This window comes from Hyaena hyaena, unplaced genomic scaffold, assembly GCF_003009895.1.
Source record: "Hyaena hyaena isolate Hyena2069 unplaced genomic scaffold, ASM300989v1 scaffold_34, whole genome shotgun sequence".
Lineage (NCBI taxonomy): Eukaryota > Metazoa > Chordata > Mammalia > Carnivora > Hyaenidae > Hyaena > Hyaena hyaena.
In genome coordinates, this window is record NW_024080665.1 from 4993908 (window position 1) to 5019956 (window position 26049).

Here is a 26049-nt window from a genome sequence, read left to right on the forward strand (position 1 = left end):
TCGGTTCAGAAGGACCTTTGTACTAAAAGTCACCTGGTCCAGATCCTTAGGGAAGGGACCACGGCCTAGCCTAGAGGTGATGTTTTTGAGGGAAAAGAGGACCCCATCTGGGGATTTAACCTTTATCACCTCTACTCTGGTCCCCAGTGGTGACCCTGTTGGACTATACGTAGGGACGAGATGGGGGCTTCTGAGGAAAAAGACGTACAGTGTAAAGACTGTCTGTGCCTGATGGGAGAGAGGCAGGAGACTGGCTGGGCCAGCCGTTGTTCAGAGTGAAGCCACACTCAGCTCTTTCTGCCTTCCTCTTTCCAGATCCTCTGTTCTTACAGCTGAGCACCACACTGTGAGTGCTAAGACAGAGACTACATCACACACAGCAAGGCCCACCAATGGTAAGGAGAGATGGCAGAGGATGGAGGGAGTTGGGGGAGACAGGTGTATAAAATTCTTTCTATCCCCACCCACATTCTGGAAAATAATAATGATGACAACAACAACAGAAGTAATAATAGTAATAGTAGTAATAGCACTAAAGGTAGAAGTGGGAAATCAGTAGTAGTATTAGCTATCATTTCTTGCTCTTACTACATGCTGCCCTCCCCCACTTCACATTCATTGGTTCAGTTAATTCTCAACTGTTAAGATGTAACTACTGAATGCTTAAGAAACCATTCGAAGATAAAGCCATTTGGGGTTCTCTTTATTTGTTAGAATATGGCTTCTTAAAGCATTAAAGTGCTAACTGGTTAATTAAAACTCTTCCAAGACGCTCTCAATAGTCTCACTCAAGGGTCAATGGCAGAGTGCACTGACCCTCTTCAAGAGCAAGAGTCCAACTTGACTCACAGTCTCAACAACCCAACCATCAAGGCTGGGCCAGGTAGATCCAAGGCCCCCTGAGTGTCATGGGGCACAAAAATTTGTCAATTTTTATAAAGTAGGAAAGCACAAACAGGACCCAGGGTTAAAGGGCAACAATTGGGGTCTCAAGGCATTTATTAAGAGGACACTACATAATCAGTGGGGGGCCCCGGAGACTTAACAAAACAATACCAAGCCCGGAGGCTTAACTAACAATTAGGAATCTCCAACAGCATGATCATGTTTCACAAGGCAAATTTTACTGACAACAGTCCTGTTCTCTGTAAAGATACACAGATTCAGCCTTCCTCTAGCAATGCTGTACAAATATACAATCATGTCTATTAAAAAAATTTCTCAGCAATTTACTGAAATGATTGGATAGGTTGGTCAAACAAGGGAGATGTGGAAGAAGTGAAATTCCATGCCATTCCCGGTCACAGCCCTCACTTTCTTGAACTAACATCCATCTACATAGGTTCTACATTCCTAATCAACTAACACTCTCCCCTTCCCTCCACCTTTCTGGTTCTTTTCAATGCAATAACTTGCACAAAGAGTCCTTTAGTTTCCTTAGCAACTGTTGGAAATTTATTTGGTTATCAAAATAAGCTGTTCCATTTTGGAGAGCCCAGCTGAGCCTGCGTGCAGCAATTTGCATGGTTTAAACCGATGGGCAATTTTTATTTCATTGCAGAAAGAAGAAAAATGCTATCCCTAAGCCCACCAATTCAACTATCAGAAATTTTTGTTTATTCAATGCTTCCCCCCTCCTTTTCTGTTAACACGTAAGTTCTTGTGGCTTTTCTTTGAAAAGCTGCCATATTTGGTTTCTGTCCCATGACACGCTGAAATGGTAACAGCACTTTGAGAACACAGTGTAAATTGCAGTTTGAGGTTATTCTCAAAGACATGATGAACATTTAAAATATTGGGCTCATTATATATTTAATGTGCATAATTAAAAAATATATACAGCATTTTACAATATGAAAAAACGCCCCAGTTATTTGTAGGGGCTTTAAGGGAAAATATTATACAGTCTGGATTTCTGGTTTTCTAATAACTGACATGGAATGGCTTGGGATTTGCATAGATGAGAAGAAAGGAAGTGACATTTGTTGAGTGCCTCTTCACCACCAGTCTGAAAAGATACAGATATTATCATCCTTGTTCTTACAGATGAAGAAACTAAGGCCCAAAAAGATGGAGTAATTGGCATGAGTTAACAAAGCCAATAAATTTGAGAGCCAGGATTCAAGCCCCGGACTGTCCGGCTCCAAGGCTCATTTATCTTCTTCCCATCATACCACATTGTTTCTCCCATCTCTGGAAACAAGGGCTCTCATCTTAATTCTGTAATCAGCTCTCCTCTCCAATATTCTCAGAAGGGATAGGAAATATGCACTCACATCAGTGTTAAAGACTTTTCCCCTTGAGCTATGTCTAAGGAAGTAGATTTTGTAACATTACAATTAAAAACATAAACTGTGTAGACATTGGTTTGACCAGGGCAAGAGAAAGTAAGAACCGTGTGGTCTCACATAAACTGTAGGAAGCTTTGTCCTCCGTTTCTCCAGTCTGATGTATTTTGTGTCACAGTAATTGCTTTTGATGCTGACCACTTTCCAGCACAGCACTGCATTTTAGGGGTTTGTAAACAGGGTTTCCATTTGCATTAGTAATGACTGATAATCCCTTTAAGCGAAAATACTCCAATTAAAGTAAACCAATAAGCTGGTGCAATTTTATTTTGTCTCTTATCTGCACCTCCTGCTCCTTGGGTAAAACAAAACAAAACCTAAAAACCCCACAAACTAATTTCATTAGAATGGGAGATTTCAGATAGATCCAACTCCTGTTTCAAGAATGTCTGATAGAGATCATGCAGGGAAGAAAATACATTTTGCTAAATGAGACCTCTTCCAATGCCTTGAGGGTTCAACGTATCTTAAATCTGCATTTGTACATGCTGATCTAAAGAGGGTCCACATGTATGGTATTTACGTAGGGCATGTGACACTGTAAACTGACAAGGGAATCACAAGCTGACAGGCAGTACCATGGACAGGGCTGACCAGGAAAAACAATTCTGAAGAACCATCTGGTTAGTCTGATGATTCTATTACCAATTTCATATGTAGGACTTGTGAATTAAATTGGACCTTGGAGCTAATTTAGCTCAATAACCTCCTTTTAGAGAGGAGGAGAATGAAGCTCAGGAAGTCCTTTTTTTTTCTTTGAAAGCATGTTCCTTTTTTTCTAAGTTTATTTATTTTTGAGAGAGAGAGAGGAACAGAGAGCGAGAGAAGGAATGAGTGGGGGAGGGACAGAGGGAGAGGAAGACGTAATCTGAAGCAGGTTCTAGGCTCTGAGCTGTCAGCACAGAGCCCAACATGGGGCTTGAACTCATGAGCTGCGAGATCATGACCTAAGCCAAAGTCAGACCCTTAACCAACCAGGCACCCAGCTCAGAAAGTCTTTCAAGGGATTTGCTTAAGGTCAATTCAAGGGGCAGCAACTGGGCTAGAAGTCAGGGGTCTTGATTCCTAACTCAGAGCTCTTCCCGTGGCCCTATCCACACTTCCTCCATAACCTTACTGAAGGGTGAAGAAAGTGTAAATTAACTAAATGTTTTAAGTCTTAACATCTTTGTAAAGGAGAAGACTGGCATTGCCCCTAGAAAAAGGAGGCAGAGGTTCTGATTTGGCTCTGTGGAAATACTCCCATTCTTACTTCCCTTAAAGATGACCATGGGTCAAGAGTTGATTTTGTCAGAGCAATACAGAGAATATTAGCATAGTCCCTGTGCAAGAATTACATGCAAATTTATGAAGTGTTTCATATTTAGAAAACAAAAAGAAACAGTTGGGAGTGCCTGGGTGGCTTCGTTGGTTAAGCCTCTGACTCTTGATTTCAGCTCAGGTAATGACCTCACAGTTTCTGAATTCGAGCTCTGTGTCAGGCTCTGTGCTGAGAGTGTGGAGTCTCCTTGGGATTCTCTCTCTTCCTTTCTCTCTGCCCCTCCTCCACTTGTGTTCTGTCTCTCAAATAAGCATTTTTAAAAATAAAATTGATTTTGGTCTTCAGGATCATTCAAAGGTCCTGAGTAGCTACTTCAACCAAGCATATGGTACCCTGTTAACCTATCGCTTCTTGGCCTTTTGGCTAAGATCAAGAGTGGTACCCTGTTAACCAAATGGATTCCTAGAAGTGCTATGACCTTGAATCCTTGTATATATATGACCTATATCCTTGAGTGCTATGACCCAAAAGTTATCTGAGATGATAGGAAAGAAGATACAAACAATAAAGGTTGGAGGCAGATATGACCACTTTGCTAACAGCTGAGATCAAGCAGGGTACAGCACCACTTCCACCACTGATAGAAAAATATCTGTGTCCCATTGTACAGTGGGATTTCTCAACGACATCTCCTTCAGGGTCTCGTAACCATGCAGTGAGTCAGGTAGGACAATTTAAAGAGACAGTAAGAGCTCTGGAGTCATCTGGACCTGGGCTCATACACCAAGCTCCATTATTTACTGGCTGAGCAACCTCTGGCCAAGTCACTAAATTAATGTGACCCAGAGGTTTTACATCTAAAATGGGTCAAAAGAATTATACTTACCTCACAGGATCTCTGTGAGGATTAAGTGTGAAATGCTCTTGACAAAAACCTTTGAAACAAACTGCACAAACACTAATGATTACTGTTACTGAGGATAAGACTGGTGTTAGGACAATTAAGTGATTTGCTTAAGATCACCTCGTTAGTCAATGTTAGAATACCTCAACTGGTGTTTCCGTTAGACCACAATACTCCAAGGGTATTTCAATCACAGCATACTATCTACCCACTTCACCACACCCCACCCCACTCCTGGAGATGCCTGCTGGCCCCATGAGGTTGCCCCATAAGGGCTCATCCTGATCCCACACAATCAAAGACAGCCAACCCAGCAGTGTGAAAGCCCAGAACGCTTCCCTTGAAGCATGAGATGGGATGCCGCTGAGCACCATGAGAGCTGCCCAAGCCCCTCTATGAGCTCACAGTGGCAAGGAACTGAGATGAAGACACAGGAGGGTGGCAGCCGGCGTGGAGTGCAGAGAGATGGAGGAAGTGCCAGAGCATGGAGCTGTGAGTCAGGCACATGGCGCGCATAATGAAGGTCTCTTCGGTTCAAAGGCAGACACAGAGGACTCACGACATGAACAACACAGCAACCCTACCTTCTGTGGCTCCTTTGCCTTTCCTGTCAGGGATCTCTAACCCAGTGCCCCCTGATGGATACAGGGAGACGTCCGTTGGCACAGGCCAACTGCTGGCTGTGTCCTCCGTGATTTCATACATCTGCCCCTCCATCGGCTGCAGGTGCCAGTTTAGGCCAAACAGGTGCATGGCTGTGGTGAGCAATGAGAAAAGTCATCGTTTTCTGCTGGAGGTGGAAATGGAACTCCCGAGCCATAGGGGAGGGCAGGCGGGGTGGGGAACTCAGGAGTTCAGTTCAGCTCAGTTCAACAAAGAGCCCCCGAAGAGAGCTTTGCAGTGCCAAGCCCTACGTGGGGGACTGGGGCATAGAGATGCTCAAGGCCTGGACCCTGCCCCTAAGGGCTCACAGTCTGGTGGGACAGGGAGAGGGGTAGGGATGGGGGCGTTTCAGGAAGTCTTGGCCTTCTGCTTCAAAAGATAAATAACCCAGGGGGGAATTTTGCAATCTGTAGCACAAAGGTTTAATTTCCTTAATATAAAAGTAACTGCTACAAATCATAAGCAAAATCCAACAGCTCATCAGGAAAACAGGCATATGATATGAACTATGAGCAGAGAGCTTACAAAATAAGAAATACAATTGGTTCTCAATCATATGAAAAGACTCTCGACATCACTCATCATAGGAGAAATGTAAGTTAAACTTTGAAATACTATTTTTCACATAGGCTTTGGCAAAGATAAAAAAGATTAAAATTATACAGTATTGACAGAGAATAGGAAATAAGCACTCTCATACTTTGTTGGTATGAGCATAAGTTGGTACAAACCCTATGAAGGACAATTTGACAAAAGCTATCAAATTTATAATAAACATACCACTTATCCTGGGATTTAGAGGGTCCCAGGTTTCTAGAAAATTCTAGAAATTTTACCTCCAGATATTTTCACATACATACTAAACCATGTACATACAAGGTTATTCACTGCAGCAGTGTTTGTAGTAGCAAAATATTACAAACCGCTTCATGAATAAGCATGATAGGCTAGATCAGTTACCTTCATACAATATATTATGTGACCATAAAAAAGTACATTGGAAGCTCTTTGTATTTTTCTGAAAAGAAAACTGTAACATGCAGAATGGTGTGTCTGATATACTGCCTTTGGGGAAAAAAATGCTGCATCTGTTTAGAATATTCCTGAAGGATATGAAAGACATTGGTAGCAGTAGATGCATCCAATGACGGAAAGAGACGCTAAGGGTCAGGGATAGGAGAGAGATTTGCTTCTAAATGTATGTCTGTTGTACTTTTTGATTTGGTAGCAGGTACATGTATTTCTGTTTTAAAAATATTTCTTCCAAGGTAGCAACTGCTAAATAGTCTCGTGCAACAATCTAGAAGAAACCATGAGATGCCAAAGAATGGACACTGTCCCCTAACATACACAATGCTTGAAAAGGCAAGGAAGCTTGTTTCCTGAGTTTGTAATCTAGTACAAAATGTCTGCTTAAATCCCATCTTAAGATTCAAGACTTGTCAGTGGTCCCTACTTACCTCCTCTGAAATGCCTGCCCTGATTCCCCACACAGAGAGTTAAGAACTTTAGTCTCTAACTCCCGCAGCATCCTGTTTGCACCATCACTCCTCTGTCGCACTGATGAACATTTTCTAGAAGCCTACTCTATACCGGGACCTAGGGCTGACTCTGGAGAGCCAGGATGTAATCAGACAGCCCTTACTTCCATGAGCTCACAGTCAAGCACGGAAGATGAACAAGGGACAGAGTCTACTCAGAAGGACTAGAAGGCCCAGAGGAGGGTGACTGGCACACTAAGAGGGCCAGAGGAACCCAGGGAAGGATCTATGGAGATGTGAAGGCCCACAGTAACTATGTTTATTGAGGACTGACTGCATGCCAGGAAGCACACTGGGAAATTTGTATATGTTAACAACTAACCCTCAAGGCAGTCCTGCCAGACCCAATTTGCAGATGTGCACGCTAAGGCTCAGAAGGTGATTATAAAGCAGAGTGCCAGGCATGTGCTAAAAGCAGTAAATGCAATTATTTCCTTAATTCTCACAAAAATCCTGAAAGTAGTAATAGCTCTATTTTACAGATGCAGAAACTGAGACACCAAGACATCGATTAACATAAGGAAGGTTAAATGGCTCACAAGCAGCACAGTCTAGACTAGAATCTGCAACTATTCAAGCCCTGAAATCAGATATCACCAGTTGGCTTGAAGTCCAGGCTCCACCCACTCGCCAAGGCTTTCTCGATAGCGAGCTTTACCTGGCAAGGCAGGTGGGCGTTATAAAAAACATCCCCTTTCACACATGGAGCAGCCTGGGAGCGGCAACACAGGATCCTGTGAAGAGGACAGAGGGTTATGTTGCTTGGCCCATTTGTGGAAGGGGTCACTGACGGGGGCCCTGAGGGGCTGTGTGGCCGCCTTCAAGACACAAATAACTGTGTAAAGGAGAGAAGCACAGCACATCCCTCTGATTTCTAGTGCAAACACAAGCCACCCAGGGAATGCTCACAAGTTTGATCTCATCAGGAGGGGGTTCTCTGTAACAGAAATGGAATCTGACCCTTTGCTCTCTCTGGATACTGTTATGCAGAGGACAGTGTGCTGGACCAGAGATAAAAAAACTGGTTTGGAGTCCTAGCTGCATCCGGGAAATGGAGAGACAATTATTTCAAAGAATTGCTGTATCATATGAGAATATATGGCAAAGTGCTTTGTAAACTGTGCATATGCTTGATGGCTGTATTTTGCAACCATTATAGTCATACTGTTGAGGATAATTATAAAACAGCAGCTAACACTTACTGAGTGTACTTGAGGTCCTGGGCACTAAAGGAGGAGGGACTTTGTGTTGCTTGTGGCTGTGTGTAGTTGTCAATAATGATAGAAGTTAAGGTGTCTGGAAGAAGTGGAAACTGCTGTTTCTAAGGCTGAATTAGCTCCCATTTCTGCTTACTGTCTTACCGTTTTAATCTGTATATTGGCAACTCCAAAGCTAATGGAGAAATCGTCTGAATGGAGGACGACTCAGAGATACACAGTTAAATGAGCGCTGCTCCTTTCCCCATTAGCATCAATTATCTCATCTAACTGCGCAGAAGTGCTGTCTTGTTAAAGGTCACAAGAATTAAGTAATCCCAGGATGAATAGAACTCTCACAGCTTTGCAAAGAGAAACATTTTTATTGTCAAAGCTTTCTCTTATTTTAACAAGGTACAAAATCAAGCCCGTGCTTTAAAAAAAAATTTACGCTGAGTGGAAAGAAAAGCCAGTGGAAAAAAGCGCTGGAGGTGAAAATAATCACAGGGTCTCATGTCGCAGGGAAGTTAATTAGGGCAGGACAGTCCACGGCTGACCTGACGCTTTGGGAGGCTCACTGGCTGGGCTTCCTCGCGGCCTTGGCCCCGACCGCCTGCTGTCACAGTTCTCACACAGCTGTGGGGCTGGCATGTCCCTCTGTTCTTGACAGTTCTGGACCCCACTCAAACCTGGGCTCTCGGAAGACTCAGTCACCCAGAAGCCAGTGGTGGAGGCCTATAGGTGGGGAAGTGAATGCCACCAAGATTAGGCTCTCCACAGTCAGGTGGAAGGTAGTACTGAGAGAGAAGCGGGATGATTGGAGATGGAGGTGTGAAGTTCAACCAGTCATGGTCATTTTACAGCCAAAACAGAAGGGACCCTGACTCTCTGATTCACGGTCTTACAACAGAGTTGTGCTAGCGTTGTGCAATTCCAGACAGTTGTGCACTGTCTGGGCAGTGGTCAATTCTACAGTTCCAGGTTACAGAAGAGGGGAAGAGAGAAGGAACAATTCTCTCCCCACTCCTCTTCTCTCCCTTCCCCTTTTCTGTCCTCTCTCCTCCCCAAAAGATAAAACACAAGCTCAACCACAGACAGTCCAAGGAACACATAACTCAAGCAACCACTCTTTTTCCTTGAAAATAATCAAAATAATAACAGCAACTCAAAACATGGAATCATTTGAGTATGTACCAACATGCTGAATGCTTTATATTATCTAATTTAATTCTCACATAAAGACAGGGTGAAAAATCATTACTGGAGAATACATACAAGGAAAGTGGAATAACATTTAAGCTATACTGGCATACTCTGATTTTGTGGGAGCGGTGAAAGTAAGTTACCCAACACCACCAGTCCCCTTTTCCTGCCCAGCAAGACACAAGAGATGCCTGAGAAAGTGCAACCTATATCCTGACATTTTTAACAAGAATGCCCAATAGCTGTTCCCCCCCGGCACCTGGTGGCAGGAGGCAATTAACAAAGTCATTATGCAGGAATCACCAGCCTAAGTGTAGGAGCCAGTAGACATTTGAGGCAAGCTTCAAACTTAGGAGCCTGTGTTCCCAACCCAACTTCCTCTTTTTCATTCTTTTACTGTATTATTTTTTAAATTTTTTTAATGTTTATTTATTTTTGAGGTAGAGAGAGAGAGAGCGAACAAGTGGGGGAGGATCAGAGAGAGACAGACAGACAGACAGACAGAATCTGAAACAGGCTCCAGGCTCCGAGCTGTCAGCACAGAGCTTGATGTAAGCTTGAACTCCTGAACTGTGAGATCATGACCTGAGCTGAAGTCGAACACTTAACCAACTGAACCACACAGGTGCCCCTTTCATTCTTTTACTTTATTATTATTTTTTTAACTTTTTAATGTTTTATTTATTTTTGAGAGAGAGAGAGAGACAGCGTAAGTAGGGGAGGGTCAGAGAGAGAGGCAGACACAGAATCTGAAACAGGCTCCAGGCTCCGAGCTCTGTCAGCACAGAGCCGGATGCGGGGCTCGAACCCATGAACCATGAGATCATGACCTGAGCCGAAGTCAGACGACTAACCGACTGAGTCACCCAGGTGGCCCCATTCTTTTACTTTAAAAAGAAGATAAAATATGGGCAACGTAAAGCCACCAGCAAAAAACCCACAAACACCACCACCGCTACCACCACCACCACCACCATACACACACACACACACACACACACACACACACACACACACACTGGCTACAATTAATGTTTGGGGGGACCAGTGGTGTTACGAACTATTTCTTGGCCAACAGCAACCCATGTTTAAAGCTGTATATGGCAGGAAATGAATGCTACCCAAATGATTTGAAATTAACAGCCATGGAATCATAAAAGCTAAGAAATAGAAACAGTCCTCCCAGCCTCCTCTAAGGATGAACCAGACCATCGAAAAAAAAATAAATTGTAATTCGTCATACTCCCTTTCCTGAAGAATTACTGGTGACCACTCACCACCAATGCACATTTAGGATTATCTAAACTGCACTCTGTGGTCTGTATTTATAACTATTTGTGTAAAACTTTCCTCAAGTACACTGAAAGTGACCTAAATAAGAAACCTGATACTGGTTTTCCCTTTAAACTACTCTGTAATTCCATGAAAAGGTGAAAAGGTGCTAAAGAGTTCAGAAGAAGGCTGTGGAAAGGTAGCGGGTTCACAGGATCACCCACACTGAAATGTTAATGATTTCTAAAAGCCAAGAGCTAGGGTGGGGGAAGTTTCTTATTCCCTCAGCTCCGGTCAATCTGATCCCAGGGTTGACATTTTCCAGTCCCCTTTTCCTGCCCAGCAAGACATAAGAGATGGCCGAGAAAGTGCAAGCTACATCCTGACATTTTTAACAAGAATGCCCAATACATGTTCAGACACTGATGCCTCCCCCCACTGCACCTCTCTCCCCTCCCCGCCACCTCCTCTGGCACCCAGCCAGCAGGAGGCAATTAACAAAGTCGTTGTGCAGGAATCACCAATATAAGTACAGCAGAGCTTTTCCAGTCACGGTGCATGCTCCCCTTTCTTCCAAAAATCAAATGCACGAACCCACTTGCATCTGTAAATTAGCAGCTCCAGGTAGTGACTAGAGACAGTAATAACCACAAGAAACTGTTGATTCAAGTGGCATTTTTGGTTTCAAAAGGCAGTGTGAACCAACCCGGTTATGTGGCTACCCACTTTACTGTTTTATATTAGCGCTCAGTTTGGTTCTCTTTTGTTTTTAACAAATGTTATCATTTCTGTAACATATAAGTCATTGCTGTTCTTGGACTATGGTCGTCTAATGGGGAAAACAAAACAAAACAAAACAAAACAAAACAAACCAGAAAGTCAAAACGACAGCAACGAGAGGACAGAGTTTCATTCCCGAGGTCCCAGTCCTGGTTTTGCTATGAAGCTGTGACATTCACAAGTTCCAAACCCAGGGGTTCCGTACACAGGGATGCAGACAGCAGGGCAAGAGCAGAAAGACTGGAAACAACACAGACGTGTAAGCATGGAACGACTTAGCTGACAGGTACTGGATGGAATGCAGTGCTATCATTATACAAAAATGACTATGACAACCAGCAATGAGGGCAAATGCTGATGATAGAATGCTAAGGAAAAAAAAAAAGGCAAGACATAAAATTGCATTTTTTTGCTGACTGCATCTCTGCAAACCCAGATAGATATGCAAAAGAAAAAAAATCTGGAAAGACATACGTAAAAATGACATCAGACTTCGAATTATAATGGTGGGATTACGGATAAATTTTCTGTCCTAGTTTCCAAACTCACTTTAATGCTGCCTTACGTTAAATGGGAAGTTCTACGACTCAGTCTTAGGAGGAATAGATAGAAACGAAGGGTGTTCAGAGCCCAGGGAGGAGATCCTACCTCTGAGCACATGCCATGTGTCAAGGGATTGCATGTTATTTCATTCTATCCTTACAAAACCTTGAGAAAATTACTATTATTCTCATTTCAGATGGAAAAAAACAAACAAACCCAAACAAACACTAGAGGCTCAGGGAGGCTGCATGATTGCAAACATACTTTCCAGACTGGAAATGACACAATAACTGACCCCAGATCTGACTGGTTTCAAGGTCCAGGCTCTCCTCCTGATCTATCACTTGGCTACGGAGTTCCAGTGTCTGAAATTAAGTTAAAATTAAAGACCATCGAAGGCAAAGCCTCTGCGGACAGCATAGCCAGGTTTGCTCTTCTGAGATGTTTGAGAAGGGGCTTTCTTCTCGAGGACAAAGCATGGCGCCCCCAGCCTACTCTTTAGGCATGGTTGACCCCCAGAGTCAAAACCATGTCCGTGCAAGTTCAAGTCTGGATCTCTCCAGAGAGACGAGAGCTTGGTCATTTATTTGTTTTATGACTTTGGGCAAATTACTTCGCGTTTCTGAGTCTCAGTTTCCTCATCTGTAAAATGGAGCTGGGAGTATCTAGCTCAAAGGATTAAATGAAATAATGCATGTAATTTGCTTAGAACAGAGCCCGGTGCATAGTAGGAACTCTATGGCAGTTATCATCATCTGTGTCATTTTGCTACCTTGATTTTCCTAACTGCTGTATCCATTGAAAGATTTGTTTAAGCCGGCTCTGTTCTATCACCTTTTTCTTCTATATATTCCCCCTAATTCCCTTTCCATACCGACTGTCAATTTCTCTACACTGAGGGGGCCTTTTTCTATCCTGCTTCCATTAGCTGACAGACTTCGAGCACAGAAACCAGAGATATTTGCCCAATGGATAAAACAGTTTTTAAAAGCAGAATCGGCATAAAGGAACCTGACAGGATCTCACTGGTGACTACGTGGGGCTAATTTTAAATCAAGTAAATATATTGCTTTTCTTCCTGTCTCTGGATAAACCTGACTGCAACAATCAGGGTTACTGTCTCTCATCCCCAAATTAAGTGTTTTCTGGAGAAGGGACTCTGGTGCAGTTCATCATTTCTCTGCACCATGCAATGCTGTGGGGAAGGATTTGCTGGTGGCTGCTCAACAGTTCTGTAAATCAAATCGCTGGTGGCAGCGAGGGGGCACAGGTTAGAGGCTCACGCACAGCCCGCCGCACAAGTGGAAGGCACCCAGAGCTGGCCACACGGCAAGCTGTGGGGGGGCCAGAGCTGGAATCTAATTTGCACAGAATAAACTGGTATTATTACAGTCACAGAATCAGAAGCTGTCTTTTCTGGGTGCCTTTCACTGGGCAGCCTCTACTGAGACCTCCTCCACACATAACTAATTCGGGGGTTGGTCACCTCCACCAAGCCATGGACTGGCCTCAGCCCAGTTTTCCGAACTCTCGGTGCCCTCCTCCCAGGGTGGTGCTGGTTCTGCGGCCAGAAGCGGGAAGCAGAGGACTATAGCGGTGATGAGCGCGGGCTGTGCCATCAGACAGCCCCGGGTTCCTTCTCCGGTTCTCAGGTCCACAGTGCGTGTCTTGGCAGGCGTCACATAACTCTCTGGGGCCTCGGTTTGCTCATCTATAAAATGGTGACAGTAACACTGAGCTCCAAGAGTTGTGAAGATGGTTTATGAGACTGTGGTGCTTGGTATTTTCTCAAAGAGATGATCCCCCTTGCTCCTAACATGGTCATCATCACTGTGATTGTATACTGAGGTTTTCCCTGCAAAAGTGAGGTAAGGAGACTTCTCGAAGAAGTTGAGGGACTGGGGTGTTGGGGGAGGGTGTTGCTTAGCCAGAAGTGATGGTCACAGGGACAGTCATGGCCCCTGCCCTCACTGCACAGGTGAGGAGACCCAGACTTGACGAGAGCATGTGGACAGAGCCCGGAACCCCAGTGAGCGCAGGTCTCGGCTTCCTGGTTCAGGGCTCTTTCCACTAAATGACTCTGTCATTAGATCATGGCTGGAAATCCTGTAAGGGCAGGAAAGCCATCCTTATGGCTTGTTCCTCCATCAGGCACTGCACCCCCAGGTGAAAGGAGTTGTCTCCTTGAGCCTAGTCAAGGGAATGAATCCACGACATCAGGCTACCATGAGGCCCTCCCTTCAGGGCAGGGATTATTCCTTTCGTTTCTACTCCTGAGCACCTAGCTCAAGGGAGTGAAGACGAAAGGGAGAAAATGAAGGGGCAGACATAATTAGGATTATCATTAAAACCGTAACAGCTCCTAATTATCGAAATTGTACCATGTGTGAGGCATAATTCTGGGAGATTCACGTTTGTGGGATTGTTCAATCTCACAACTTTTTGAGGAAGGTATTAAGGTATTACTGGGAATTCCATTTTAGACATTAGGCACCTCAACACACAGTGACAAAACAGACGTTATTAATCTAATTTTTATCTCCAGACAGCCAAGCCTCCAGAATTCTGTTATTGCACATTCATCACGGCATCACCAAGGACGGAAACTAAATCCTGAGCTCTTCTGGGACTGTGTCAGGGAGGCGTGGGACACGCTTCTTGTCAGCCCCGGTGAGGACAGACATGCAGTTGTCGATCGAGTCACTGCCAACACAGCAAACACACAAGCAAGTCCTTTCTTTGCAGCACTTGCGTCTGAGCGTCAACACTAGATTCACAAGGCTGGCTGAAGCTTTTCTTTCCCTTTTTAATTTAATTTTTATTTATTTTTGAGAGAGAGAGCACGAGCGGGTGGGCGGGCAGAGAGAGAGGGAGACACAGAATCTAAGCAGGCTCCAGGCTCTGAGCTGTCAGCACCAAGCCTGACACGGGGCTCAAACCACAGACCACAAGATCATAACCGGAGCTGAAGTCGGAAGCTTAATCGACTAAGCCACCCAGGTGCCCCTGGCTGAACCTTTTCTGAAGAAAGAGGACTCCGCTTGGCCAAGGACCCGCCTCTCACACGAAGCATCACTCCTTCCTTAATGTCGTCAACTGTCCAAGGGGACCCGAGGAAACCACGGGTTTGGTCAATGCCCGGGAGCTACCCAGGGAGAAGAGCGCTGTCGCTGGCTCCGTCTCCACGGCTGGTAGAACTCGTTGAACTCACCGTTACAGGGCTCTGCGGAGCACCCCTCCCATTTCCTGATTTCCTCTGGCATACCGACCGTGTTAACCGATTTTTTTCCTGTGATCAAAGTCAATTAGGAGGTGGTCCCCACTGTACCTCTAAATGGAGTTTTAATTTGTGTATATATTATTAGGAGAGGTCTTTTCCCTCTGGAACATTCACTTCAGCAAGAGGAATGAGGGCGGACAGCTTAACGTGGAGCCTGCCACCGGATTTGTAACTTGGGATAATATTTCTTTATAATGAGAAGCGTTTTTGAAAGAGCATTTTAAAATCTCACAGAACAGTGTGTGTGATGTTCCTCTTTCACTCCCCAGAACTTTGCAGGCTCCTTTCCCGTGGGCGGGCCTCTTCCAGCTCTTTGGGGTCACCCACATTTTCCTGCTTTCCTCCTCTCGCCTGCGCACAGAGCAAGGCGCTCAATGCACGTGAGTTCCCTTTTACCTTCTCTGATATACACAGACCTGTGGTTTGGGTCAGCCTTTCAGTTTGGAAGTTGAAGGCAGCCCAGGGTTCCAGGCCAGGGTGATGATGATGGTCAAGTTAGCAAATAGGCACTGTTGCTAACTGAAGGCTCTACTGTGACAAACATTGCAGTGAGCGCTTTATAAACACAGTATCGTTTAATCCACACAAAGTCCCACTAGGGAGGTAGTGTTATTACGTTCCTTTGCAAGATGAGGAAACTGAGAATCAAGATGATTCAATAACTGGCCCAAGACTGCATTTAATAAGAGGCAGAGAATAAGCTCGGATATGAATCAAATCCACACTGCCCTGGACCTGTCTTTAACCCCTGTGCATACTGCCTTTCCGATTAGATGTAAAATCGCGGAAATGACAAAAATGGAATAAACGGCAAATCTCTTAATCGGGACCAGTCTTGCTGCTTGAATTTTGTTGGTAGTATTTTCCTGAGGACAGAAATTTGACAGAATATCTCTTTAAAATGGACACAATGCTGCAAGAGCACTCTCAATGCTTGTTGAGCGCCGTATCTGACATTCCTCACTTCTCTACGCTCAGGAGTCTTGGTCTGTGTGCTTTCTTTTATCCCTTAAACATACCTGTCCATCCAGCCTCCAGGCTTCTGCAGATACAATGTCTCTCTGTGGAAATGGCCACTGCCCTACTTAAAAAACTTTCTCCCATCCTTCAAGGTCTACTTCTTCTGTGCGGATTTTCACCACTACGCCCAGCCAAAAATGACCTCTGCTCTCCCCTCGGCAGCCTGGGGCCATTGCCATGATGTCAGCACCTCTCCCACGTACAGTGCCCGGACAGTGTGGGTACGTGTGCTCCCTGTCCCTTGTTTGCCGTGCTGTTCACCTATATACTCAGTGAACCAGATCTGTACAGACAGCCAGGCTCCCAGCTCTGACCCTTATTAGCTGTGTATCGCAAATGGGTCACTTAACCACTCTGACCCGCAGTGTTTTCATCTGGAGAAATGGAAACAATACAAAACCATCTCCTGAGTTCCTGTAAGAATTTAATGAAAGTTCTTTATAGATTAGGAAGTGTACTAAAACCATAAGGCATTAGGTCACATTGCTTAAAAGTTAAAGAAAGAGGGGCACCTGGGTGGCTCAGTCAGTTGAGCATTTGACTCTTGATTTCAGCTCGGGCCACGATCTCAAGATTCATGCTGAGAGTATGGAGCCTATTTGGGATTTTCTCTCTTTCTCTGTCCTTCCCCCACTTGCATGCACACATGCTTTTTCTCAAAATAAATAAAGATAAAAAAAGTTAACGAAAGAAAGAACACCCAAAGTTTCAAGTACAGACTAATGCAAAGATTTGAATGTGAAACACACAGCACAGCCCCAGACCTAGGCAATCAGATGTATGAACTGTGCTGTAATCGACTTGATGCTCTACAGCAAGTCACATGCCAACAAGTTACAAAAAGAAGAGTTTCCAGTTTTCTGGTAAAGAAAAATGCTACTTCTCCTAAAATTCGCAGTTAATCTCGGCCAACTTCCATACTATCTCCCCTCAAATACCACTTTTGCATGCAAGCCCGGGTGGGGTAATGTGTGTGCTCACGTAACCAGAGACATACACACAGGAGCCCAAGGACTAGGTCTTGCTGTAGAATTCCCCAGGTGGCCTGGGGGGTAGAATTTAGGACAATGGGATGAAGTGGAGGCCACGGCAAAATTAATGACCCAGGCATATTTCTTTTGTCTCCCACTGGAGCCTGTGAACAAAATCTAACTCCAGGCTCAAAAGGACAATAAATCTAACTGCCTGCCACACGCCAGCGGGAAGGGCTTCCTCCAAAGTGAAATGTTATACGGGTGACAATCTACTCATGCCAGACGAAGCCTGGAGAACAGCGGAATCAGATAACATGGGGGGCTGAGGCTCAGTAAGCGACACTTACCGAGGTCCCTAATGTCATCTGGGTCTCCTTGTCTCTCCAATCCTGAGGCATGCTGGTACAAATCACAGACCCACTCAATGCCACGGGAACACAGCAATGCTGGCCCGGTGCGTGGGACAGGATGGGTGGACGTTAATTTTTCTTCTGTAGGAAAGCGAGTTAGCCTCTCTGCTTCGTAAGGTGCTCCCTGCATCCTCTCAGCAGTTCAGGTCAGAGGGACCCCAGCTATGGGAACCCAAGAGCCTAGGTGGGAAGAGGCCAGGGTCTGGGGACAAATCCTGGCTCCTTCTATAACCAGTGATGTGGCTTGGGACAAATGAATGAACCCGCTTGGGCATCATTTTCTCGCCCATAAAATGGAGATAAAAGGAGAAGGGTATATAGCACATGGCTAGCACCTGACAAATACTTGTTGGATAAGACAGACCATGAGAAGATTCAATGAGAAAATGCAGGCAACACTGAGAACATGCCTGGCACATGGTAAAGGTACATCACGCTAGGTTGCAGGAGGGGAGCGGGGAGCAGGGGCAGAGAAAAGGTGCGGCCAGGGTGGCAAAGGCCCCATGTTTGGCTCCGAGCTCCAGGGATGCAGCCCCGCAGGAGATGAGGACGTTGGAGCGGGGCTCTGAGAGGCAGCACACTCTGTGTAAGGAACATGGGCCTGGGGATGGGAAAATCTGGCTTCTAGGTCCAGCTCTCTCACCAGTTGTTCCAGCTAAACAAGTTACTTAACTGCAGCCTGACTCATTTTCCCCATCTGGGGCTTGTAGGCCCAGGAAATACAGTTAAGAATTCTACACGGTGGTGCAGTCTGCTGGCGAGGATCGATGGGTCTGAAAGCCTCAAGGGAAGGCAAGTATTTGCTACGCAGTTGTCCCGTGCAGCATGTCTCCTAAGGGGGAAGGCGGCGCGCGTCCTGAAGTCCTTGGGCGTTCTGCGCTTCCACATTCCAGAGCCTTGGCTAAGACAGACCAATGCCTGCAGGTGGCTCGAATGCACCAACGGACATTTTAACACACGGTCTTCTGATACAGGTGCCCCAAACAGCCAACATTTCTGTCTCCCATCCTCTGCCTTTGTTTAGGCTGTTCCATCTTCCAGAAAGCCATTCATAGCTTCTCTTTCAATATCTTACTTGATTTACAAGGCTCAGTGCCTTGGGGAAATTTTATCTGATCTTCTTGCTTAGAATGAATTGCTCTTTCCTTCGGACTCCCACAGGGACAAGGCTCAAACTCCAGGAACACGGTTTTATCATCTGTCTAGTACCGCCATCAGCTCCTTACACATCTGGCTCACCACGAAACCCAGGATGACTCAAGGTGGTGATGCCAGCTTATCTGGCTTCATCTGTCCCTTGTAGCCGGGACACAACCCTGCAGACAGGCTCAGTGGATGCTCCCTGCCCTTTCAAACCTGGGTTTGGGGAAGCGCCCTCTTCTTAATCTCATATAACCTGAAACCCCTGCATTCTGGGATGGCCTTGGTGGCTGAATCTGAGGGTTTAAAACCTCTGGGTGATCCTTCTGCCCAGAAGGGGGAGAACGGCATTAGCTGAGCAGCCACCATGGGCCACCCGTGGCCTGGACCCTTCACAGGGGGCCTCTTGCTTGATGCTCAGAACACCGCTTAGATATTACCTGACTTTTTACCAAGGAGGAAATCAAGACTCCCAGGGATGAAAAACTTGTGGGCTGGGCTGGAATACAGGCCTCTCTAGGTTTGGAGTCTCTGCTCCTGCTACTGTGTTCCTGTCTTTACAAAAATGAAACCATTTAGTTATGATTTCCTTGTTTTACTGATAGGAGAAAGGAAAAGACACTGCTTCTTACAGCCATGTCTTCTGCCTCCTTCCGTTTCCCCTGCGACGAAGAGCTGCTTCTCTGCTCCCTCACGGGGTCCTGAGCCTGTGGCCCCACACATCCAGCCCAGATTGCACCCCCTTCTCTCCACGAGCCAAGTAACTGCAGCAGCACAAAACCAGCCATCAGGGAGCCCCTTCTCGCTCTCTCTCTGTACCTATGGGCAATTAAATTCTGTTATTTCACAGTAATTAGTCTAGATGAAAAACAAGGGTGTGGGGAACAAATCCTTTCCAAGGATGCGAAAAATCTGTAAAATCGACTCCTTTTCCATAAAGTTGCAAGGAGCACCCTGGGGGGCAGGGTTGGGGCTACTTCCTGACCATCCATGGACACATTGCCCCATCAGGGGTCCTGAAGCTGCTACGGGGCACGGGCCTCGAGCCCCGGGAGAGCATGTGATCTCTGCAGGTGCCGCTGTTGTTAGGCAGTGTGAATACACCAGCAAACTCAGGTCTTTTCCTTTTTGGGACATTCCCAAACTCAAGACTGGTTGGCCCCCAAATTCAACAGGTCTTGTTTGCCAGGGGGAGGGAAGACAGATTCCATTTGCCAGGAAGAGCTAGGAGCCCGGTTGTTACAGCATGTCTCCAGCAGCCTACCATCTACATTCCCACTGAGGAAACCGAGGCTCAGAGAGAGTGAGGTTCGTGCTCAACTCACACGGACACAAGGAGCAGATGAAGGCCCGGGCCCAGAGCACATCTCACACCCATTATGCTTCTACAGCTGCCTCTGGCTCCCCACTCAGCTTCTGGTAACCATTTTCTACTCTGCCATGGATCTCACTGCCTCCAGACCTTCCCTCTCTGTTCCCTGGATGAACATAAGCCTCTTCCCCCTTTCCTATCCTCCTCCATGTCCTGCAGCAGCCGTTAAGTTCTGGTCTAGGCACCTTCCCCTGCTTTCTCTCCTTCAACAGACCTTTGCTGAACACATGCTACCTCATGCTGACCTTGCGCAAGAAACTAACGATGGCCCTGAGCAGGATGGAGGTAGTTTCTGCCCTCATGGCGCTGATGATCCAACAGTGGGGACAGGCATCAGCTGATCCATGACACAATGAGCAGCTACAGCTATGGAGAGCATCATGCGCAGTGTCAGAGCATATACCCAGGTCCTGGGGTCAGGAGGTACACTGAGCAAGGGACGTGGCAGGCCAGCCTTTGTAAACAAATGGACTGGGAGACAGGGGTGGAAATCCCTCCAGGAATGAAGACCCTGTAGCTTCTCCGGGTCTCAGAGTCACATGTAACCTCCCCTGCCCCCACCCACTGAAGCGGCTGGCCCAGCCCAAGGTCACACACAAAGCCCCACCCTGGTGGGACTGCGGGGAAACTGGGCACCTGGCTGGGTACCCTGGAATTCAGTTCAGTCCTACCCTTCCGAGGAGCCCCTGGCAGTGACTAACACGAGCTTCAAACTGCACACTTTGTGACCCAGAAATCCTGTTTTCAGAACACGCCCTCTCCCAAGTAACTAAACGAAGAAAACACTAAGCAGGAGTCACAAAGATGTTCACAGAAGCGCTATTTATAATAGTCAACAGCTGGAGACGGCAGGAACATACGGATATGAAAATGGCACAAATATGACAGAGCTTCTCGACTTGACAAGAACTGTGTCCACAGTTATAAGCGGGTTCAGGAGACGATGGTCCCTGAAAATGGCACAAACATATAAACCCGTATGCATTCATGCCAACAGCATGACGTTCCCGCTGGGAGGCCCTACTTGGACATCTTACAGTTGGGTTCTGAATCCAGCAAGTCAATTGCCTCTTTATTACACTTCTGAAAAACCTAAAACCACCAAACAGAACAGGTGAGTGCCTGCCAGGGGCTGCGAATGAGGGGAGCACTGGGTAGAAAAGGACATAAGGGAGCTGTTTGGGGTGATGGAAGTGGGCCGTGTTTTGACGGTGGTGGTGGTGGTGATGCAACTCCATCCGTCGGTCAGAACTCCGAGAACGGTACGCCTAAAACGTGTCCATTTTCAGTGTGTATACTGTGTCTCAGGGAACCTGATTTTCAACACAAGTGGGCAGGGCCTAGTGGCTGAGTGGGAGCCACGTGAAGGGAGAGGTGCCTGAGTAAGGTTTGGATCTCGATACTGTGGGTCCCCAGGAGGAGAGCCAGAGCCCTGAGCACTTCCCTAGGGAAGGGGAATCAGAGATGGGATGAGACTGAGGTTAGCTACTCACCTTCCGGCCCTGCTCTCCCCTTCTCCACCCTGCTCTGTGCCTGGAAGGCTGACCCACGGGGTCTGGATCAACGGGCTTCCTTGGGCCCTGCTGGCCGGTTCTGCCCGCGGGAGGAGATCCCGGAGGAGGTGGGGGCGGGGGGGGGGAGGGGAGACAGCACGGGCTGTAGAGGGGGAAAGATGGTGAAGCTTGCTGAATGCCTTAATCATTTCGGCTCGTCTCTTGTTTGCTTGCCTCGTCCTGTGTTACAGATGGGAAGGCATCTTAAGGAGATGAAGTCCTTGCCCACGTGGTAGAGCAAGGGATGCAGAAGGACAATGGACAATACAAACTAGGCCCGCTGGGCACCCACCCTCGCTCCTCTGGTGCCTGACACAAGAAGCCTGTTCCACACAGGTCATGGTCTTGTTAGAAAAGCCTCTTCCTGCTGAACCCAAATTGGCCTACCCATCATTTTCACCCCACGGGCCCAGTTCTGGCCTCGGCAGCACCATAGCGCAGGTGGGCCTCTCCTCCGCACGGTGGCGTTTCAGACAACGGCAGACAGCCCCGCCAGGCTCCTTAAGTCCTCCTTTTGGGGGCCTTGAGGATATCTGTCTGGGGTCAGTTATGAAGAGAACAATCTATATATATCTTGTTATTAGCCATTCCCACCGAGCAGCATGAAGGACTCAATCTTGGAGAGAAAAGCTTTGATACAGGATCCTGTATCTTTATCACTTTTTCCTCCCCCTAAAAGATCAAGTTCAATCATCTCCATTCCCCATTCTTTGGGCTGTAAAGGTAAATCTATCCAAAAGGCCTGATGTGAGGTTGAAGAGAAAGGAGAGGAAATAAGCCTGACTGTTCACTAATAACACCCAGGCCCAAAGGGCAAAAGGCCTGTGCTTATGAAGCAAATGCTACCAGAGACGCTGATGCTGTGTGAGCTGAGCCAGATGGGGAAACCTGAGGGAGGGAGGGGGTACAATCACCTTGGCTTCCATGTATAACCTGGTGTCTACTCATTTCATGGACGTGTCACCCACACTCGAGCCCCAGGACATACAGTGCATGTCTCTGCCACCATGCTTTTTGCCTATATCGTCCTTCCATCCAAAATACCCTCCACAGGTCTTACCATCCTGCAAGGTCATTTATCCAACCAAGTCTCACAGAGCACAGCTCCCTTGTGCCCCACTCTGTGCTAGGTACTGACCGTGCAGCAGAGAACGGGTGTTAGGAGAGGGGACAGTCAGCAACCACGCCCCCTAAAGAGAAGGGATGCCTCATGACCCCCCTCAACTGGAGTGAGTCGGGGTTGTGTGGTGGAATGTCAGACACGGCGAGAGAGCCTGCACCCGTCCGCACAAGTCACACTCAGTGCCCAGCCCGCCTCCATCAGCACTGCCCAGATAACCTCAAGAGCCGGACGACCCAAGCGCTACCGGACCAATGACTGCGCTGTCCCAGCAAGCAGGCACTCGGACAGCTGCCTTTTGTGAAGCGGCAATGAAACTGAGCGGTGGGTGTTCTCACTGAAACTATCACCACTTCAAGCAAGAGCTCTGATTTGTCCCCCCAATCCAACGTCAGCTGCTAGTGGAAGGGAAAATGCGACCTACTTAAAAAAAAAAAAATAGAGAGAAATAAATAAATAAAAAGAAAACCTCAGTGATGAGCGTGTTGTCGTGGCAGCTGTGCAGAGGCCGCCGCTGCCCGCGTCCGGGTTCAGTTCCCTCCATCCTCCTTCCAAAACCCGGGGAGCACGTGATGGGATCATCTACTGCCTGGGTTGAGGTAACTGGGCTCCAAGGAAGGCTGCCAGCAGTGTCCCAGCAAGGGAGCCCTCCTCTTACACGTGCCTTGTGTTTTCAGCATCCTCTCTCCTGAGGGCATACTATTATTCTCTCCACTGTGCAGATGAGGAAACCAAGACTCCACAGGGTCACAAGCTGGGCTGGCGCAGAGCTGAGATTTGGTGAATCCCATCAGACACCTCGCAAGGCACACCTTCTCCGCGAGGGGGGCCTGTGCCTAGAAGCAGAAGGGAGGCATCCAGGGCAACCTGAAATGTAAAGCTAGTCCTGCTTTTTCATACTGTTAGCAAGCCTTCCGTGCCCCTTTCCCAAGGGCCTATCCGGCAGGACGGGTGCCAGGGGAGTCGTCAAGACACCACCGCGCAGCTCTTCCGTGGCACCCCATGTCTGCTTTTCACACAGAGATCCAGAACGCCGGGGAGCCTGTCAGTTTTAGCCGGAAAGAGGTGACTGTCAGTGAACCAAAAACCAACTTTTGCCAGAGTTAAAGAAATGACGCTAGGCACTTTTTGGTAATGATTCTTCTCGCGGCTGCTTCCCGGGAACAGCGAGACATCCCTACAAATGTTTTCTGACAGTCCCTGCTTGTTCCGTCAGCTGCCCCGGTGACTAACACGGGCCAGGAGCCCTGCAGGCACCGCAATGAGATGAGGCTGGTCCAAGGTCTTGGTCGAGACTCACAAATACTCTTCCACATGTGATGCTACTAGTACTAAGAATACTATCAACAGCAATAATAGTATCTACCTTTTACTGAGTGCTAGCGGTCCCGGGTAGTAGTCTAAGTACTTTATGCAAATTATCTTATGGGAATTTTGCAACAGCTCTGTGAAGTAGCCACTGTTATTACCCTCGTTTTACAGACGGGTAAACTGAGGCTGGTAGAGGTGAAAAGACCTGCCTAGATCACAAGACATGTAAGCGGCAGATCCGAGATCTGAAAGCAGGCAGCCTAGTTTCAGGACCCATGCTGTTAGCCATGTTGCTACAAATTCCTTCCATGTAAAATGGGGTAATCATTCCAGCCACAGCCACTATAAGAGCCATAAAGAAAGTGGAAACTGAAGTTCAGAGAAGTTAAGCAACTTGTCCAAGGTTACACAGTCAGCAAGTGATAGAGCTGGACCTGAGTGGGGTCTTTTGATTCTATATCATCTCTTCAAGCTGTGAACCCAGCATAGTGGCTGAGAGAACGGCCTTTAAAATCCTATGTCCTTTACTGGGGCAAGTTGTTAAACTTCTGTGAGCTTCAGTTTCCTCTTCTAGAACAAAACAGAAAATACAACCTATCTCACAAATTGGTTGTTGAGTGTTCAGAGATACAACATGATGGGCTTGGACCAATACTGGGTACACAGCAAAAATTCTAAATACCAACTACTACAATAGAAAAGTTAGCATGTAAAGTTTAGGAATGTGAAGACAGAAGAGAGAAAGAATTGAAAGGCATCAGCCCCAGAGCCCGAGTGCCTGGGGTTGGGTAGACCACTGCCTGCCATTTGCCAGGTGAGGCTGGTAGCTCATTCCACCTCACTGGGTCTCAGTGTTCTCAGCTGTAAATTGGGGAGAAAAACCCACAGGGCTGTTGTGACATTTGAAAATGAGAAAATACAGGAAAAGTGCTCAGAACAGAGAGGGGCACGTGTACAACACGCAATCAAAGCTAAGTGCTCTCATTATTAAGGCCTCCCGTGGCCCCTATTACCTTTACTACACTATACTGCACTGCCTTTTGTGCGGACAATGTTAAAAACAATTAGCTGCTATAAAATAGAACATTATTTCCAAGGCTGTAGAAACTTCACGGTTTGACTTGTAACTAATCTTCCCCTCGTCAGCGCGTTCTCCCTATTGTGTTCTGCAAACAGATTTCTTATCTTCAGAAAAGGTGGAGAGTATTCAAGTCCTCAAAAACCTTCACAAGGAGAATGGGTGAGTAAGGAAAGGCACTCATGGTCAACAGCTACCTCTCCGAATGGGTGGCCTTTGGAGACAAAAATATACATCACCGTGTCTGGTGAGATGCCCTGTGGATTCTTTAAGGTCCTTGCTAGATTACCCTCTCAAACTAGAGCGGCCCCAAACACCCCCAGGGGAGAAGACAACCCAGAAGCAAGGCCTTTGTGGGTGGGAAGCGCTGGCTGCGATTTCTCTGTCTTCCTAGGAAGGTAACTGCAGACGCCTTTGCAAATGAACGGAAACTTCTGAACTAAAATCTGGAAGTCAAATGGACCCGTCAGGGTTCCCTCCAGATACTGCAGCCCTGAGCAGAGAGCAGAGAAAGAACGATTCTTGCCCGCCCTGTTTTCGCCTCCCCCTGTGCTGGTGAAATGATATGATTCTTATCGGGAGCCTGATAGGATGTAGAAAATAATTACAAATGAAAAGGTTATTCATAATTTTTAAATGAGTTAATTAGTAAACCCAGTCAGACTCACTCATTATAGTAATTAATAATTGATTATACTTGAAATTAAACACAATTTTTCATCAAAAATCTAATTAAATATCTGTGCTTGCGCCTGTTGATTAGATCGGTTGGTCTGCTGGAAAAGTCTTTGTTAAGGATATTTGTGCTCGGCTGAGACAATTAATTTGATTTTTAATAATTGATAGCTCGTTCCAAGTTAGTCATCACAGGCTATGATTACGGCCAAGCAACAAGACACTCATCCGCTGCCCCCCGCAGCTGGAGGGGACCCGGCATCAAAGATGCTGGCCCCCGCCCTTGAGGAAAAATAGGAAAACACACCTGCAGTGGCTTCACCTGCATGAGCGCACTCCAGCCTCGTGCACATCCTCCTGAGGTGAGGGGTCATGCCTGTCTTCTAGATGAGGAAATCAAGGCTC

The 26049-nt window shown here is 46.7% G+C and overlaps 1 protein-coding gene and 1 non-coding gene across 2 annotated transcripts in view; one reads left to right on the top strand and one right to left on the bottom strand.

Moving 5' to 3' along the window:
• Positions 1-26049, bottom strand: part of TENM4 (teneurin transmembrane protein 4) — a 387326-nt gene that overhangs the window by 192374 nt on the left and 168903 nt on the right. The window contains exon 9 of the mRNA XM_039228710.1: positions 5098-5268. Coding sequence (XP_039084641.1) covers positions 5098-5268 — 171 coding nt within the window. The remainder of the gene's footprint in view (positions 1-5097; positions 5269-26049) is intronic.
• On the top strand, positions 3605-3715 carry LOC120229662. Its single transcript, XR_005527805.1, has one exon. It is a non-coding gene; the product is annotated as a U6 spliceosomal RNA (small nuclear RNA).